General features: G+C 39.5%; 1 protein-coding gene across 6 annotated transcripts in view; it reads left to right on the top strand.

Moving 5' to 3' along the window:
- spag17 (sperm associated antigen 17) overlaps positions 1-18237 on the top strand; it is a 281640-nt gene that overhangs the window by 69917 nt on the left and 193486 nt on the right. For all 6 annotated transcript variants that reach the window (XM_042056132.1, XM_042056130.1, XM_042056131.1 and 3 more), the window contains 2 exons: positions 11368-11428; positions 11577-11695. In XM_042056132.1, coding sequence (XP_041912066.1) covers positions 11368-11428; positions 11577-11695 — 180 coding nt within the window. The remainder of the gene's footprint in view (positions 1-11367; positions 11429-11576; positions 11696-18237) is intronic.

Raw genomic sequence — 18237 nt, 5'->3', positions numbered from 1 at the left:
CGTCCCAGTGTATGTTTGCTATCTGGGTAGCCAGACTAGGGAGCCAGTGCAGTTCAGCCAACACAGGGGTGATGTGTTCTCTCTTCTTGGTCTTAGTTAAAAGTCTAGCCGCAGAGTTCTGTATGAGTGCCAATTTCTTTTAGATGTTTTTGGGAAGACCAGTGAAAAGTGCATTGCAGTAGTCTAACATGCTAGTGATAAAGGCATGAATTAGTTTTAGGGCATTAATTAGAGTTAAAAAGGGCCGCACTTTGGCAATGTTTCTCAGGTGGAAATAGGCTGTCTGAGTAAATTTACTGATATGGGGCTTAAAACTTAACACTGCATCTAAGATGACACCGAGGCTTGTTACTTTTGGTTTGACCTGGTGCGCCAAGTTCCCCAGATTACTAAGAACAATGTCTCGCTTTGGTTTTGGCCCAACCAAAAGTACCTCTGTTTTGTCATCATTTAGTTTCAAAAAATGTTTGCTCATCCACTGATTAATGGAGGTTAGGCATGCAGTGAGGGAGTAAAGGCCATCTGGGTTAGTTGGCTCCACAGAAATATACAATTGGGTATCATCTGCGTAGCTGTGGAAGTTTACATTATGCTGACTTATGATGTTTCCCAACGGAAGCATATACTGTATAGGGAAAAGAGCAGGGGACCAAGGCAGCTCCCCTGGGCCACACCAAAAGGCAAGTCATGTTTTACAGACACATGATCTCCTAGACTGATCTCTGCCAGTAATGTAGGTTTGAAACCAGTTTAGAGCATTATCAGAGTCAGAGAGACCCATCCACTTTGCAAGGCGGTGAATTAGGATGCTATGATCAATAGTGTCAAATGCCGCACTCAAATCTAGAAGAATGAGGATTGAGACTTTGTTTGAGTCAGTAGCCAGTCTAAGATCATTGACTATTTTTACTAGAGCCGTTTCTGTGCTGTGATTTGATCTAAGCTTAAAACCTGATTGGAATTTTTCAAGGATACTGTTTTCATTGAGGAAGGTATTTAACTGATTACAAACGACTTTTGTAAGTACTTTGCTCAAGAACGGTAGGTTTGATATAGGACAGTAGTTGCTCAGATTAGATTGGTCAAGATTTGACTTTTTAAGTAAAGGTTTCACAACAGTGGTTTTAAAAGCAGTTGGAAATATACCTGTTTCTAATGAGGTATGTATTACCTTGAGAATAAAGGGAGCTAAGCTATCATATACATTTTTGAGGAATCTAGTAGGGATTAGATCCAAAGCACGTGTTGAGGAGCCGGTTTGAGTTATAATTTTACTATGTTCAGATTGAGTAATAGTGCTAAAGAACCTTAATTTTGGGGGGCTGTTTTTGGGTGTACTATCAAACATATTACCTATGTTACCAATAGCCTCCCTTATAGAAATTGCTTTGTTTTTGAAGAAGTCTGCAAATTCTTCGCATCTTAGAGAGGATGCCTGACTGAGTGTATCAAAAGATGTTTGATGCAATAGCCTATCAATGGTGGAGAACAACACCCTAGAGTTTCCACTGTTTTCAGCAATTACCTTAGAGAAGTGGTTCCTTCTCTCATTCCAAATAGCTCTATTATAATTTGCTATTTTTTCTTTTAGAATGGCACGGTGAACCTGTAACTTAGTTTTTCTCCATGTTCTCTCAGCTTTTCTACATGATCTTTTTAGATCATGGATATTTTCGTTCATCCAAGGTGTCAGTTTGCTACAGGGCCTTTTTTTAGTCTTTAAGGGTGCGACTCTGTCAAGCAGAGCATCTAGTTCACGATTGAGCGCCTCTACCATTTGATCAATTGCATGATGTAAAATATCTAAAGTTATGGAGTCTATAAGAGCTATGAACTGCTGTTCTGCTCTAATGTCCAAGAGTCGCGATTTGATTGCAATTTTGGGATGAATTTTTGAAGTATGTAGTACTATATTAAAAGATACACAATAATGATCAGACATATATCATAAGTACTGATAAGTCTGTGACTTCTATCCCTCTAGAAATGACTAGATCGAGGGTGTTGCCAAGGTTGTGGGTGGGCCCTGTAACATGCTGCTTTAGCTCTAAACTGTCTAAAACATTAAGGAACTTACTGGCTTTAGCATCAGTTGTCTTATTGACATGAATATTAAAGTCGCCATTTACAATTATCTGATCATAGCTAGTGATGATGAGCGACATAAGTTCAGAAAAAACTGGTCGAGAAAGCCAGTCCATAGTTTAGGAGGGCGGTATAAGGTTAATAGAAGTACAGTTGGGTCAGCCTTCAGAGTAAGGGCAATATACTCGAAGGAAGTGAATTCGCCAAAGTTGACTCTAGTGCAGCTATATTTGTTTGAGAGAATGGAGGCAATTCCACCCCCTCGTTTGCCCTGTCTAATTGATTGGAAGAAATTATAATTTGGGGGACAGGTTTCAACAAGAACAGCTTCGCTGTCTGAAGTCAGCCAGGTTTCAACAAGAAACAGAAAATCCAATTTTTTTTCACTGATAAAATCATTGATTGCAAAGGTTTTGGTAGTAAGTGCACCTATATTTAGTAAGCCCATGTTAGCTGAAAATGCCTCTGGCTTTTGAGGAATATGCTGAGGTATGGAAAGAATATTTATTTCCATAGCATGAAGCAGCTTGATCTATGGTAGTAGTATTGTATGTTACCCTGCAGAAAACATTTTCAGACCCATCCACATGTATGATACCATTTGAATCAATACCTGGGGGGCGTGAATCTGTAATATTTTCTACAGAATGTCAATGCCTCAGTGTGGACGCTACTGTATGTTGTCAGAAAGTAGCCTGGCTCCATGTCGGTTTGGGTGGAGACCATCACGCTTCAGCATACTGGGCCTCTTCCAGAACAAGCCCCAGTTGTTGACATTGGGGATGCTTAGGCTAAAGGTTTATCTAAAGGTGTTGTGAAACCTTCAGAGAACGTTCCCAGAATGTTCCCTTATGGCTGTTTTTGTGCAACTGTCAGTGAACCTTTTGGTAATGTTGATGGTTTTATTAAAGGCGAACTATGCAGGTTTTTAGCTTAATATGCAGGTTTTTTAGCTTAATTTACCTTCACTTAACAGCTTCGGAGTCATTGGAATGGTTATATGACTTTTTTCGGGTTGAATGGTGGCCGTCTCGCTTCTCCCAGCGCCTGTGAGCGGAAAAAACACCCTTGCATCCAGCAGGCTGGCGGCCTCAGTGTCAGGAAGTAACGAGTGTAACGAATTGCTTTACTGCATTAAAACACACATACTGTACACGCCAGGCACCGGCTAGAACAAGGTAGCGATGGAGTTTCTCAGAAATTTGTCATGACAGAGCCAGGGAAAAGAGGCAAAACCCGAGAAAACAGTGAGGAAATTGCCAATACTGCATAGTTTCTCTTTAAGGATAAAATTTTTTATCCTTTAACTGACATTCCCAGAGCGTTCTCTAAAAGTATTGTTTTCTGCAACTGTCAGGGAACCTTTTGTGAACGTTCCCTGAAGGATTAATTAAGGTTGAATTTTTGTATAATCAATGGAATAGATCTGTCAACATGTCACACGGAGCTGATTTTACCTAACGTGCCTGTGTGTGAGAGAGAGATAGAGGGGGAAGGGGGGTTGTCATGGGCTAACCCAAAGGTTCAACCAAATATAGGCTAGCATTATACTTTTAGCTCTCTTTATGCTTCAACCATGGATTCAATAAGCAGCCGGAGCTGTGCTGATTTGGAAGCGTCTTTCATGTTGAGGTTGGAACACTTCGTAATTTAATTTAGCTTTAGTTAGTTCCCAGCATGCATTGAAAGTCAGTTGCCGCGTTTATTCTTGTTTTGATTTTAAACAATATGGTTGAAACAGTTTAGCCTTCTCTTGCTGGTGTTTTGAATAATAACATGACAGGATATGCCCATTGTAATCATGTAATTTGTAATGTTTCGAATGGATGTGCGCTGGGGCGCATTCATGGATGATAGAAGGATGGTGCATTGTGCACCCGCCCATATCACTGTTGATAATGAGCTCTTAAAGCAACACCAAAGAGTTTTTTGTACCTTAAAACAGTGTTTTTCAACCACTGTGCCGGGGCACACTAGTGTGCCGTGAGAGATCATCAGGTGTGCCACAGAAAATTACCAAAATGTCACTCACTGGTCCAGAAAAGCAACTGTTGCATCAAAGAATTTATAACCACATGCTCTCATTGATTGTATGATTGCACTATTTGTGGTATGCAGGCATTGTACAACGGGGGCCCTATATCCAGTATTCACAGAATCATCACATATCCAGTTCATAACAACAATTAAATTAGATATAGTCACCTACAAATGAAACAGAGGGCGCTTGTTTTATTGAGCAGGTATTGCATAGAAGCCATAATAAGGCCATATCTGTGTATTATTTTAGGCTATGGTATTGGTATGTTTATTTTTTCTTCACACAGGATGTTAGTGTGCCGTGGGACATTTTAAGTGTCAAAAGTGTGCCGTGGCACAAAAAAGGTTGAAAAACACTGCCTTAAAATAATGTTTCCAAAATTGTTTCCGTGGTTCATCAACTCGTAACAGGGTGAACGGCACTTCTGCATTCGCTTCGCGGCCCTCTATTGGCTATAACCGGACTATGTAAGTTTGCCAGATCAGATAGCGGATCTGTAGTTCGATGGAATGAGAAGAAACTACAAATTTGACTTGCATGATGTCGCAATACATTAGCCTAGAAATCTAGACGCACCCTAGCGGCTGCAAATTAATTTGCTTAGCCTGTACGCCTAGTAGCAAACCATAGGCATTTCTATTGGCTGACGCCGTGGACGTCATCCAATCACAGCGCTCTATCTTGTTAGAGAGTCTTAAGGCGGGCTTAACAGGATGACGACAGTCCTGCGACAGTGAACAACAAGCAAGGTGGCTATGGCGAACGAAGAGCGGTTGTTTGAATCGGCGTTGGCGTCAACTTTGGAGGAGTTGGACTTGTGCTTTTCTTTGAAAGTTGAGCAACACAATGCACTTAAGTCATTCCTTTCGAAGAAGGATGTATTTGCCGTTTTGCCGACCAGATACAGATATGGTCGTAGCGCTGGCCTATTGCATGCCTAGGCAGTTTGAAAGACAATTCTCTGCCCGCCCCTTGGATTAAGCGAGGTGAATGGGTCGATTCCAGACTATACATTTCAATGATATAGGATGGCCCGCCAGGCTAGCAATACATCGTAATTTCATAAAATCATGCAACATATTCTACCTTGTCTATGGACATCTTTATTTGCAAAGCCGTTGCTGGATAAACAAATAGCGTACGTGCGACAGAGGAAAAGTTCTTTGGTGTTGCTTTAAAATAACATATGAACAACTCGCCATGGACTTTGTCAGTGGCGGAATTCATTTTAGGTAGTGTACGATAGCGATTTTTAGACACTAGTACGGTGTCTTGTGTAATCCCGCTGATTTTTATGCATATTTTGCTAGTATAACAAGATTTTTTTTTGTCTTCAAATTTTCATGATCCATTTTCACACTTAGATGACATCATCATTTATATAATGCATAATTTAAGACTGGGACTACTATCACTTGGGGGTCAAATGTGAGAAAACACTGGTAAAGAGGGTATTTTGCCTAATTTTTGGGTGCTGATTCTGAATATCATATTTACTTAGGCAATTTTTTAGTTTTAAACCTGCTAATTAGCATTTGCGGCCTAAAACTGGCCTCCATAGGCAACATAGAATGGGTGAATAGGGTAAAAAATGTAACTCCTTGATATTCTTATGAAACTTTACCAGTTAATTATTTATGTAGAGACAATATTTTTTTGCATTACAAGTTTTCTGAAAATATATGTTTATGGATGTAATTTAACAATATCTCATTAATTATGCACTAATTTGCATACATTTCAATTACAGACATCTGAATATTGGATAGTTAACATTGAATGTAGTCACATTCAGGTTTGCCTTCAGAGCCTTAAAATAATGGCTTATTCAAGCGCCAGTCCTAGGTTATGCCGATTTCAGTCGTCCCTTTATCTTAGAGACGGATGCAAGCCATGCAGGATTGGGGGCAGTTCTGTCACAGGAGAAGGATGGGTTACAGCGACCAATAGCCTTTGCTAGCTGGGGCTTGCGGCCAAGTGATGTCAAATTATAGTGCCATGAAACTCAAATTCCTTGCAGTCAAGTGGGCAATCACGGAAAAAAATGGCAAGTATCTCCTGGGCAACAAGTTCACCGTGTACACTGACAACAATCCCCTCCAATACCTGCAGTCAGCGAAACTGGGCGCTCTGGAACATTGCTGGGTTTCTCAGCTTGCCCTCTTCATTACAACATCAAATATCATCCTGGGACAGCTAATCACAATGCCGATACCCTTTCTAGGCTTCCCACAAGCCCCACTAACACTTTGCGATCTGTGTCACACGGCCTGGACGTCCCTCTGCCGCTTGCCATAGCCAACATGCAAGCCTCGAGTGCACCTATTCAAGACTCTTGGATGACAGAATCTTGTATGGTGGACACCATCCCTGGTCGAACCAAAAGAGACCTGAAAGTCCTGCTAGGGACTGATGTCTGTATTTCCAGATACCTGGTTTTGGTGACAGGGATGACCACATACCCGTTAAGACAAGTGGAGTGAACCAAGGGAAGTCCGCAGTTAATAAAGCAGTGGTAGCAGATAAAGGTAGTGGATGGGACCTTGTACCGAGCTATCCAGGCTCCTCCTTCCAGGGATCCAGTGCTGCAGCTTTTACTGCCAAAGGTGTTGCGAGTCAAAGTGTTCACTAGCCTACACAACAACCACGGCCATCTGGGGGTGGACAGGACCACAGATTTGATATGACAGAGGTGCTACTGGCCCCAGATGTGGCATGAGGTGCAAAAGTGAGTGTGAGCACTGTGTGGTTGCTAAAGCAAGACAACCCAAGCCAGAACCTTCTTGGGAAATCTGTTAGCCACTAAGCCTTTGTAGATAATCTCCATTGACTTTACTCTCTTGGATTGGGCTAGCACAGGACAAGAGAATGTTCTGGTAGTCACAAATGTTTTCTCAAAGTTTACCCAGGCCTTTCCCACCCCTGATCAGAGAGCTTCCACCGTAGCTAAGATTCTAACTGAGAGATGGTTTTATGTGTATGGCATGCCAAGGAGAATCCACTCTGATCAGGGGCGCAGCTTTGAGGAGGAGCTGTTGAAGCACCTGTGTGACACCTAACAAAGACTAGAACCACCACTTATCATCCAGAGGGGAACGGTCAATGTGAACGTTTCAACAGGACACTTCATGACTTGCTCAGGACCTTAGCCCCTGAAAAGAAGCGTAAATGGCCCCAGTTGCTCCCTCAGCTCCTGTTCGCCTATAATACCACTGTGTACGAGTCCACACAGCACTCCCCATACGAGCTGATGTTCGGTCTGATAAAGACCCTGGTGGGTCGAAATGTTATGCTTTTAACTCAATAAATTTAGTTCTTCTGGGAGATTGCAGTGTGCGGTCCTGACACTGTACCCATATTACCACCTGGCACTTTCAGGCTACTGCACGCTGGCCCAGCGTGCAGTAGCCTGAAAGTTGCCGGTTCAATTCCCGGCTTTCACTGTTAAGCCCTTAAGCAAGGCACTTAACCCAAAGTTGCTCCGGGGACAATGTGATGCCTTGTAATATAGCTGACATACAGTATGTAAGTGACTTTGGTCAAGAAGTGTCTGCTAAATGTACATGTAAACTCTTTTGCAAGAACCATTTCACGGTCGCCACAAAATCCAGGATACATGGGTGTCTACCAAGTATAAAATCTTTGAAAATGACACTGTCACATGCCAAAAGGTTGCAAGATAATATGAGACAATGGAATTGTCATATTTTTTAACATTTTTATAAAAAAATGGCATGTCCAAAATTATTCATACCCTTAAAATTGTGGAGTGTCTGGATGGAATTGGCACACACTATAAGATCAGGCATGTATGGGGAAGAGGGCCCCCTTAAGACGTTCCACTCATAATACTGCCGGACAGCATTCAAACCCCTTCCACCTCCCACAGTTCTCTGTTCTCTGCCAGTGTAGCAGAAGTAAATATTCTCCCTGTCCCCTTCAGGCCTTGGCAGTAGATAGGTATGCTACCAGGACGGTGAACATTAAAGCCAGGTGTGTATGTGGAAAGGCTGACCTGCAGCGCTGGTGCACACACCCACCCGTGGGTGGTCATATACGTAGCTTCCTCTCTCGGAGAACAATGCCGGCCATTTGAATTGTTTGGCGCATGGATGTTTGTGGTTGTTGTTGTTGGAAGAACATGGCTTTATTGTTAATTCTAAGACTTCATTGCTTCTCTCGCACGCCCGGCCTGTTGGCTGTGGATAACCCGTTGCTTTTAAAGAGAGCAAATGCACATGGTTTAGTGTCTGAGCAATGTTTTCCCTTGAGTTATTTGTTTGTTTTAAGTTCAGGCTGTGAGAGGGCCATCCGTGGTTTGTCTGTTTGTACCTTATATACTTTTGTTTGTTAATTTTGCCTACTGTTACTCAACTACCCATGCCTATGACACCTAGTGGTGTACTGTGTTGCCTGTACTATTTTAGATTATTTCCAAGACAGATTTCTCTTAAGGTAGACAGAATGACATGGCAGGTCAAGGAAAGCATCAAGAAAAGCAAAGATTAAGAAATCGTTTTTTGACATAGGCAACAAAGGTGGAGGTGTTTTTACACTTTTCAGACGCTCAAAGTTTGAAAACTATGGATATTGTTTTAGTACCAACAACCTTTCTACATTATCTGAGGGTTTTGTGTGCAAAAAGTAGAATTAATTGTCAAAAAATTAGAAGAAAATGTGAAAATCACTTTTCTGATTAGATATAATCGCTTATTTTAAAACATACAGATAAAAACACTAAAGATGGATCGTGAAAATTTGAAGACAAAAAAAATCTTGTTCCTTGGACTCTATATTAGCAAAATATGCAAAAAAATCAATTTTTACATGAAAATCCAGCGGGACCCTATTTTCCAAACACAGCGTACTGTACTACAACGCGCCACACCACTCCTTAGGTTAAGTAAGTATAAGTATAAGTACTCTTGATCCCGTGAGGGAAATTTGGTCTCTGCATTTATCCCAATCCGTGAATTAGTGAAACACAAATTTCCCTCACGGGATCAAAAGAGTATATCTAGAAACACAAATTTCCCTCACGGGATCAAAAGAGTATATCTACAGATAAGAACAATTATTCATACCCCAAACGGCAAATATTGATTTAATGTTGATTTTCTCTTTATCGATATCTTTGAAAATGACACTGTCACATGCCAAAAGGTTGCAAGATAATATGAAACAATGGAATCAAAAAAAGAAGCGTTTTCATATTTTTTAACATTTTTATGAAAAATGGCATGTCCAAAATTATTCATACCCTTAGAATTTATGGAAACATCTTTATTTGCATTCACATCTGTCAAAATGGTTCTGATAATACCTACCAAGCCTCTCCATGTCTCCACAATGATTCTAGACTGCACCTTTTTAACAGCAATCTGGGTTTTAAGTCAAGAACGATTATTTGCCATCCCTCTGGCCTTGTGCTCACTTTTTTGACGGATTGAGGTCTGGACTCGCTCTGTTTATATTGTTCTCGGTTAACCATTTCTTGCCTTGTTTGGCTCTATGTTTAGGATCATTGTGTGGTTTAATGGTCCAATGGCGCCTATTGGGGCAGGTCTCAGCACACTTCCTGGTTGAAAAAAATATTATTTCAACATAAATAATCTAGTAAAAAAAAAGTAAAGTATAAAAATATCAAGGAGGAACATTTTTTACCCTATTCTATGTTGCCTATGGAGGCCAGTTTTAGGCCTCAAATGGCAATTAGCAGGTTTAAAACTAAACAATCAGCTAAGTGAATATGATATTCAGAATCAGCACCCAAAAATTAGGCAAAATACCCTCTTTACCAGCATTTTCTCACATTTGACCCCCAAGTTATAGTCATCCCAGTCTTAATGATGTCATCTAAGTGTGAAAATGGATCGTGAAAATTTGAAGACAAAAAAAAATCTTGTTCCTTAGACTCTATACTAGCAAAATATGCAAATAAAAATCAATTTTCACAAGAAATTCCAGCGGGATTACACAAGACACCGTATTAAGAGAAGAATGAATTTGGACGCACTTTTAAATTGAAAATTGAAAATTAAATTAAATTAATTCACGCTGTGAATGCTAAGATTATTTTCACAGGCCATAGGCTACATATTAAAATCGCTAATAGTCAGACACAAAGCAGAATATTGAAAGAAGGGGGCACCAAGGTTAAAGTGGCCTGTGAACCTCCGCTTTTCAAAGGGGCATCACGGCCAACACAAAGGGCAATGATGAAATTCCATCCCTGCTGATGAGAAAAAAGTTTGTAAATTTCTCTCAAATATTGATAAAAAATAACTACTTTCTCTTCATAGTTGGACTTGTACAGTTTACCAATGTAAAACTAAAACAAAAGTTATTTTAATAAAAAACTCTTTATTATATTGGAAAATTGATTGGATGAACTTGCTACCAAAGTCAAAAGGTTTCATACAGTGGGTTGCATAAGTATTCACCCCCATGCTAAAGTTGACTAAAAAGTGGAACAAAAAAAAACATCTTTTGGACATTGATCTTAATGCCTTGATCTAACTGGAAAACTCTAACCTTTAATGATACCATTTTTTTGTGAATGAATAATGTAACCTAAATAAATAAATGTTCTTCATTAAAATACAGGGTGCATAAGTATATACCCCCCTATGGTAAATTCCCATAGAGGCAGGCAGATTTTTATTTTTAAAGGCCAGTTATTTCATGGATTCAGGATACTGTGCATCCTGATAAAGTTCCCTTGGCCTTTGGAATGATATAAATAGCCCCACATCACCACAGTCTTCCAACTTTAAAGATTATTTTGAACACATTTTTAAAAGCCTTATTTGTCAATGACACATAGCACAGGTTACTTCAGGTCACTAATGCAGTGGCGTATAAGGCACATTCTTGAATTTCCCCTTAGGGATCAATAAAGTATTTATCTATCTATCTATCTATCTATCTATCTATCTACATTCTTCATCCAGTGGTTCAGTAACAAGACTTGTATGAGTAAAATATTTATGTCAGTACACATATTTTTGTAAATTGCTTAGCCATAAAGTATCCCACAATCATGATTCTTGTATTGCCAGACTCTACTCTTCGTACCTTCACAAATATGAATAGATATTTCTACTGGCATGCTCCCTGGTGACATGAATGCAAATAAATGAGAAATAATTCATGATATGCAAATTATGTTTCCTTGACATGAAATATGCAAGTATTATCACATCATAACTGTGTCACATTATTCATTTTACTTATCTCAGGGACAACTTTCAGCTATCCCCACCTCTGTGTCAAAGAAGAAACAGTCAGAGGACAGTCCTGGTAGGATTAGGATTTGAACACATTGTTTTTGAAAAAAAAAAAAAAAATACTTTTCTTACATGAACAATATGTTAAGGTTAATGTACTGTTAGATGTTCTGTTGTCATTGCGACAGAATATACAATGAAGCTCTAATTGTTCCTCTTAGATTTTCAGATAGAAGCTCTGAACACATATGTGGACATGAGATTGTACTGTGATCTTCTAAAGCAGATACCACCAGAGTGCATCTCTGTACCCCTAATTCTCCATTGCATGCTGGATCAGGTTGGTTTGCTATGTTTTACACGTATCACCACATCATTGTCAATTCCAGAGTACAGCATAAGGAAAAGTTTACATCACAGATTTATATCACTAATCGTTCATGGGTGTGTTTTGGGCGTAACATCATTTAAACCAATGAGAATGACATCTGTGAGACCGTATGGAACAGTTATTCCACTGAACCATGCTTTACTGAAACCTAGCAGAGTATATAGCCTACATGCATCTGCACTCATCTATTATTTAAACTCATTGGCAAAGTGAAACTAACTTTACCATGGTCTCATAGCAGAGATGGGAAGTAACGAAGTACAAATACTTCGATACTGTACTCAAGTAGATTTTTTAGATATTTTTACTTTACTATTTATTTTTGAGGCTACTTTTTACTTTTACTTCTTATATTTTAACATGAATATCGGTACTTTCTACTCCTTACATTTTAGAAAACTGGGTCGTTACTTTAGTTTCAAATAATTTCAGTGGAGTTAGCCTACTGTTTTATTTTTCGCGTCATCAGTAGCGGATGGGAATATACGTTGCACTTGGCGCACCACTACAAGATGACGCGACAGATTTGGGCGCCATTCATTCGCGGCAAATCATTACAGCTTGATGGCAGTAACGTTAAAGGAGAATTCCGGTGTGATATTGACCTAAAGTGTATTGAAACATGATACCGAGTGTGAACGTATGTCTCATAGCCCATCTCGGCTTGTCCCCTGCACTCCAAAATCTGGCGCTAGTTAGCCGATGCTACCAACATCTTTTTCAATAGTGGTGCTTCGGCATCGGGCTAGCCATGCAAATAAATCACTGTTTTACACCCATTTACGAGGCTCAATGTATCTCCACACTTCATTGGTAGACTTCCGAGGGCCCAGATTCCAAAAATAATTCAGTGGAAATGCATGGATTCCAGTTTCTTCCAGTAGCAGCAACTGGAATCCATGCATTTCCACAATTATTTTTGGAATCTGATCCCTTATCATACCTGTTCATTCTTACTCGTTGCTCGACTTATCGTGACTAAATTCAAGATGGCTGCAAACGCTAAACTTCATGAAGATACTGTCTGTATAAATCGTCTTGTAAGTAAACTACCAGTGCTTTTTCAAAGTTCTCAATGTCTCGTTTTAAATGTCAGGGCCCTCGGAAGTCTACCAATGAAGTGTGGAGATACATCGAGCCTCGTAAATGGGTGTAAAACAGTGATTTATTTGCATGGCTAGCCCGATGCCGAAGCACCACTATTGAAAAAGATGTTGGTAGCATCGGCTAACTAGCGCCAGATTTTGGAGTGCAGGGGACAAGCCGAGATGGGCTATGAGACATACGTTCACACTCGGTATCATGTTTCGATACACTTTAGGTCAATATCACACCGGAATTCTCCTTTAACGTTAGCACGTAGTAGTATGTCTCAATTAAATTGAGTCAAAAATGCCCTCCTCCTCTCGCCTTTGATGCTTCCCTAACTTCTAGGTGCAGTGTAGCCTATATCCTTAGCAATAAGTAGATGCAGCATTGGTTCTTGAACAGGGATGTAGTGGAGGCTAAACGCAAGTAAACACAGTTTCCACTTCTGAAATTTCAGAAATAACTTAGTTTATCCATCTCTTATTAGAGTTTATCCACCTCTCAAAAGAGTTTATTCACCAGTACAACTGTTAACATTTAAAAATCTCACTGTATTATCCACAATAACAATATGTACACTCATCAACACTCTATGAACCACTTAATGTCACTTGTATTGTAAACATTGGACAATAACCTCCACCATCATCAAACATGTTCTGAATGCCTTTTCTAAAAATCTGATACCGCATGGCACAGTCCACCTTACCGTGATCACAGAATTCATAGTTTACCCACCTCTGATTTTACCACTACATTCCTGGTCTTGAAATATTCACAGGAATCCATAGGAATTACATATTCATGTTGTTTTATCCAATATTAGTTGTACAGATGTATAGTCCATCTTATACATAGGCTACCCATGAAGCCAACAAAGAAAATGCAGAATAGAGACTTTGGTGTAATTATTCCATTTTGTGTAGTCATTCTATATCAGAACCTGACATAGGCTACAATCCAAATAGTCTACAAGAAACCTCAGAAATGCATACTTTTATTGTCAGTATGCATTTTGGGTAACCAAAAGTCCTATGGGGAGTTTCCATAGGGCATTACAAAACGCATGAGCATACCTTGGCAAATAATGATCTAAAGTACTTATTTTTCATTCTATATTGATCGACTTTTGCACACAGCTTCGCAAGACCTGTTGCTAGGGCTCAGTTGTGTTTCTAAAATCATATCAAGTGACCTAGAGGGCTGAAATGTGGTCAATTCAAGATGCTTGTTATCCGGCAGAAAGAAAAAACAATATTATAGGCTTTGTAACTCTGTGGCAGTGCTTCCTAAGAAACTACAGGATCTTAGCTTTCTAAAGATGTCCAGCATTTGATGGTAGGCCAAAAGAACACCCTCTGAAGTAGGCAGTGCAATGTTGGGGGGGAAAGCCTAGAAATGGCCCAACAGGTTATGGGAAGACTTAAAAAGAGAGACTGGCACTCTTGCACTCTGGTAACATTTGTGTGGTCCAGGTACCGTTGCATAAAAAAATGTTGTCATTCACAAGACTACTTTTACTTTTATACTTTAAGTAAATTTCCAAGCCTGTACTTTGTTACCTTTACTTGAGTAAAGAAGTTAAATCAGTACTCTACTTTTACCAGAGTATTTTTTAACACAAGTATTTGTACTTCTACTTGAGTATGGGAAGTGAGTACTGTCACCTCTGTCTCATAGTCAACGACAAAACAGTTATACATAGTTACTTCCACTATTGACTGACAATAGGTTACCATCGAAAACATAGCATAACATAGAGCTGCTGCTTAGATCTTGTGACAGTGCGTCTTCAGCTGTGCTTCATATTTGCCTCTTGTCTAATCACTTGTATCCGTCATTACCAATTTGCAAATGATGGTGAATAACTTACTCATTGTGAGATGTATTTCGTAATATCTTTATTCTAATTATGTTTCCCATTGTAATCGTGTCATTTGTAATGTTTTGCATGGATGTGCACTGTGTGCGTTCCTGGATGAGATAAGCAGGGTACGTAAAATAACATATAAACAACTTGCCATGGATTTCTGACCAGGTTTCTCTTGGTCAGTGGCGTAATGCGTTTTAGATAGTTATGTATGATAATTATCTCTCCCCCTTGCCTGGGATGGTTCTCATTGGCCTACCCCCACACCTATTATACAATTGATTGGTGTTATTTGCACCATAGTTTTCTTCCTGGCCCTGGATGAGGCCACAGCATGGACCTTTGAGTGTTATGTTGATAAAATCAGCATATGGGAGATTATGTGGAATCTGATGTTCTCAGACTGCAAACTGTAAATCCCTACACCTACTTTAATTACAAAAAGGACACTAGTTTAACATGTATAATCTTGTCATTCTTATGGCTACATTTTATATACATAAAAAAAAATGCACCAGCTGTCCCATAATGTTCATCAGTTCTGTGTTGAATTTGATTTATTTGACATTTATTTGTTGTAAATTAAGTTAACAAAACAGCTATAACTCTGTTAAAACATTATGAGACAATCTTTGTCCTTTGTTGTTTTTAAGCTTTGATGCAAATGTTTATCTTGAGTTAAGTTAAAAAAATGTTTTGAGTTAGACCATGGATAGCATGGATAAATAAAAAGCATGGAGTTGGCGACAGTACAAGCAGGAAATGGCAAAGTTTTATTACATTTCACATACATACAGTGACATCATTAGAATTATGTGAGCTTCACAAGTAAGGAAGGTGCAAATATTATGTAATTTATAATGGGAAATTATTGGAAATGTTGGATTCTCTGGTTGTTGCGTTGTGTTTTAGTTCTAATGTCTGTATTGAAGATGGTCAATAAAGCTTGACGGCGGGATCAGGATCGGCGATTAGATGATGATTTATTGTAGATGGTACAACAATGAATAACAGAACACAGGCTAAGTCTCAAACAGTAAAACTGTGCAGAGTCTAACAGTTGTGGTTGTTATTAGAAGCGGCTGCTGAGCCTTCCGACAGAAGATGCTCCTCGGGTTGCTTCCTCGATCCGTCTCCGAGTCAAAACCTAAGACAAAGCCTGTTATACTAAAACATAGAAACGTCAATCATGCCAACGTGGCAGGTGCCAACCAGTGTACAAAACCCGGCCCTGGCCAGATGGAGATACTAGCCCGAATAGGCAGACATGATGTCTCCCTCGGCCCATGTTATCACTGATGTTCCTCGGATGTTCCTAAACATCGGCCTGTATGACCTTCCTGCTGGTACACAGGCCTAAGGCACAGTTATGTACAATAATATGGACCTCTCCCTGTTGTATACTACACACAGAAGTAACATATGAACACATCAGAATACAGTAAGAATACCCCAGAATTCTACAGAAATGTTATTTGTTGTTTATTCTAATTGCAAACCACACACATCCATTGGTAATCACACGTACACATTTAATACTGAAAGACTCTCATTTCGTTTATTTGATGTTGCCCCTAGCAACCCTGGGTGCAGCCTACAGTAGTCCAGTTTCAGAGTGACGAGTTTGTGGCCAAACAAGTGCCCAAAATATCGGTTTCCATGTGTATGTGCTGGATGGTGTGCGTCCTTTATGAAAGTAAGTGTTTTATAGAGTTACAGACATGAGTCATGTTGTAGTGGTCAACATAAATGTGTCCCTTCTGTTATTAGAATGCTAAGTGGAGAAGCATGCTAAGCAGAGATTTAGTATCATGAATTTCTTGTGTGGCTAGCTATAGGGAGGAGATGTATGTTGCTAATTGGGATTTATGTTGTTTAGCGTAATGCCATGGTCATTTCATTTGAAATGAGATGCTTGCACTCGTAACTTAGTCACTTGTAATTGCTATTTTTTTTACTAACAGTAATTTACGAAGCACTTTAGCTCTAAAAGTAGCACCTAAGTCTGTGACAGCTTGAAAGAAGTCGCGAGGACTCCTAACACAATGTTTTGATATGCGTCTACTATGGTCTACAGGAGCTTCCAATCGCGAGGGAACAATTTTGCATTGTAGGCATAACTAAGGGATGCAATAACACCACCAACAACCAAAACTAGCCTACTGATTGTCAACATGTACATTAAATGTAACGTTTCATTGTGAATCAAATTAAAATGTTTACTTTGCAAACGTAGGGATAGGCATATGGTGACAGATTAATTTAATAATGTTGCTGTGTGAATCACGGTAAGTGTGAATGAAGTGGCCACTTCTTAATGGGACCCACTGTATGGAAGTGGGCTAAGTAAAATAGAGGTGTTTAAAATAAGATAAGGTTAATCAAAATTCTATGATATGCCCGCTTGACAACGGCAGAGATAGAACTGGCCTTTGGCCATAGCAACCATCCATTTAGAACGACTGGCCTTCATAGCAACCAAAGATCTGAGCTGTGATGCATACATGCAATGTGAGGCAAAGTATAGAAAAGTGATGAAATATACAGAGACAGGTCAAGAAATATAGTGCAATGTAGACAGTAGTATACAGTTGATTTACAGACGGTGGTTTAGAGTAATATGAAGTATTCCTTTATTCTGAAATACATCTGAGATAGGCTACATCAATAGGCTCTCCAAACAACCCCAGGCTCACAAATCAATCCCAAACAGACATAAGGTCTTTATAGAGCAAATCCATATAGATTATTTGTCAAATAAACCAGTAAAACATAATTTGTGGGATGGAATATATAACATTCACACTCATAGCTCATATTTTTTAAAATAAATCAGTGAAAAAGTATCCTGACAAACAAGCAGATTTTTAATGCCTTGGTCATATTTCATAATTTCAATTCCTCTGTAGGTTACCTGATAGCCCAGTTTGAGAGGCGCAAGACACGTGACATTATTTATTTTTGCAGCCAATCACTGCTGTCATTTTATTTTATTGATTTGATCTCAGTCATAGAAGCTAAATTCGAAGGCAGGCCCAAAGGTAAAATCCAACGAACCGCATTCAACCCGCAAGCCAATAGTTGAATAGCCCTCTCCTAGAGCTTTTGAGATATTGCCACTGCTCCAAAACTGAAAGGCACTGTTACAATGCCTGGATCAAGCCAGGTTCAGCATAACGTATGCCACTGTCTGCTCACGTTGGTGACCGGACCAGGGCAAGCACACTTTCGCAATTCCCGCCGGAAATGCAGTCGAGTTGCTGCATTTATTCAGCAAGTTACATTCTGTTGTCAACCCTTCCTGAAGCATATAGTGCTTATTCTTATAGTTATACCAGGGGTCTCCAAACTTTTTGGGAATGAGGGCTACCTGAAGGACCCAAAATCATATGGAGGGCTACTCATGATATTGAAACAAACAGACCCTCACTCCTTTTTTGTGAGGGTAATCCTCCTAAATAATAGGCCCATGTGATTTTTACATTTAAGTTATCAATACCAATCACCAATATCAAGTTAAAGGAAAATTCCG

The sequence above is a fragment of the Alosa sapidissima genome, chromosome 12, assembly GCF_018492685.1.
Source record: "Alosa sapidissima isolate fAloSap1 chromosome 12, fAloSap1.pri, whole genome shotgun sequence".
Lineage (NCBI taxonomy): Eukaryota > Metazoa > Chordata > Actinopteri > Clupeiformes > Clupeidae > Alosa > Alosa sapidissima.
Note: the sequence above shows the minus strand (reverse complement) of the source record. Positions and strands in the feature narration are given on the sequence as shown.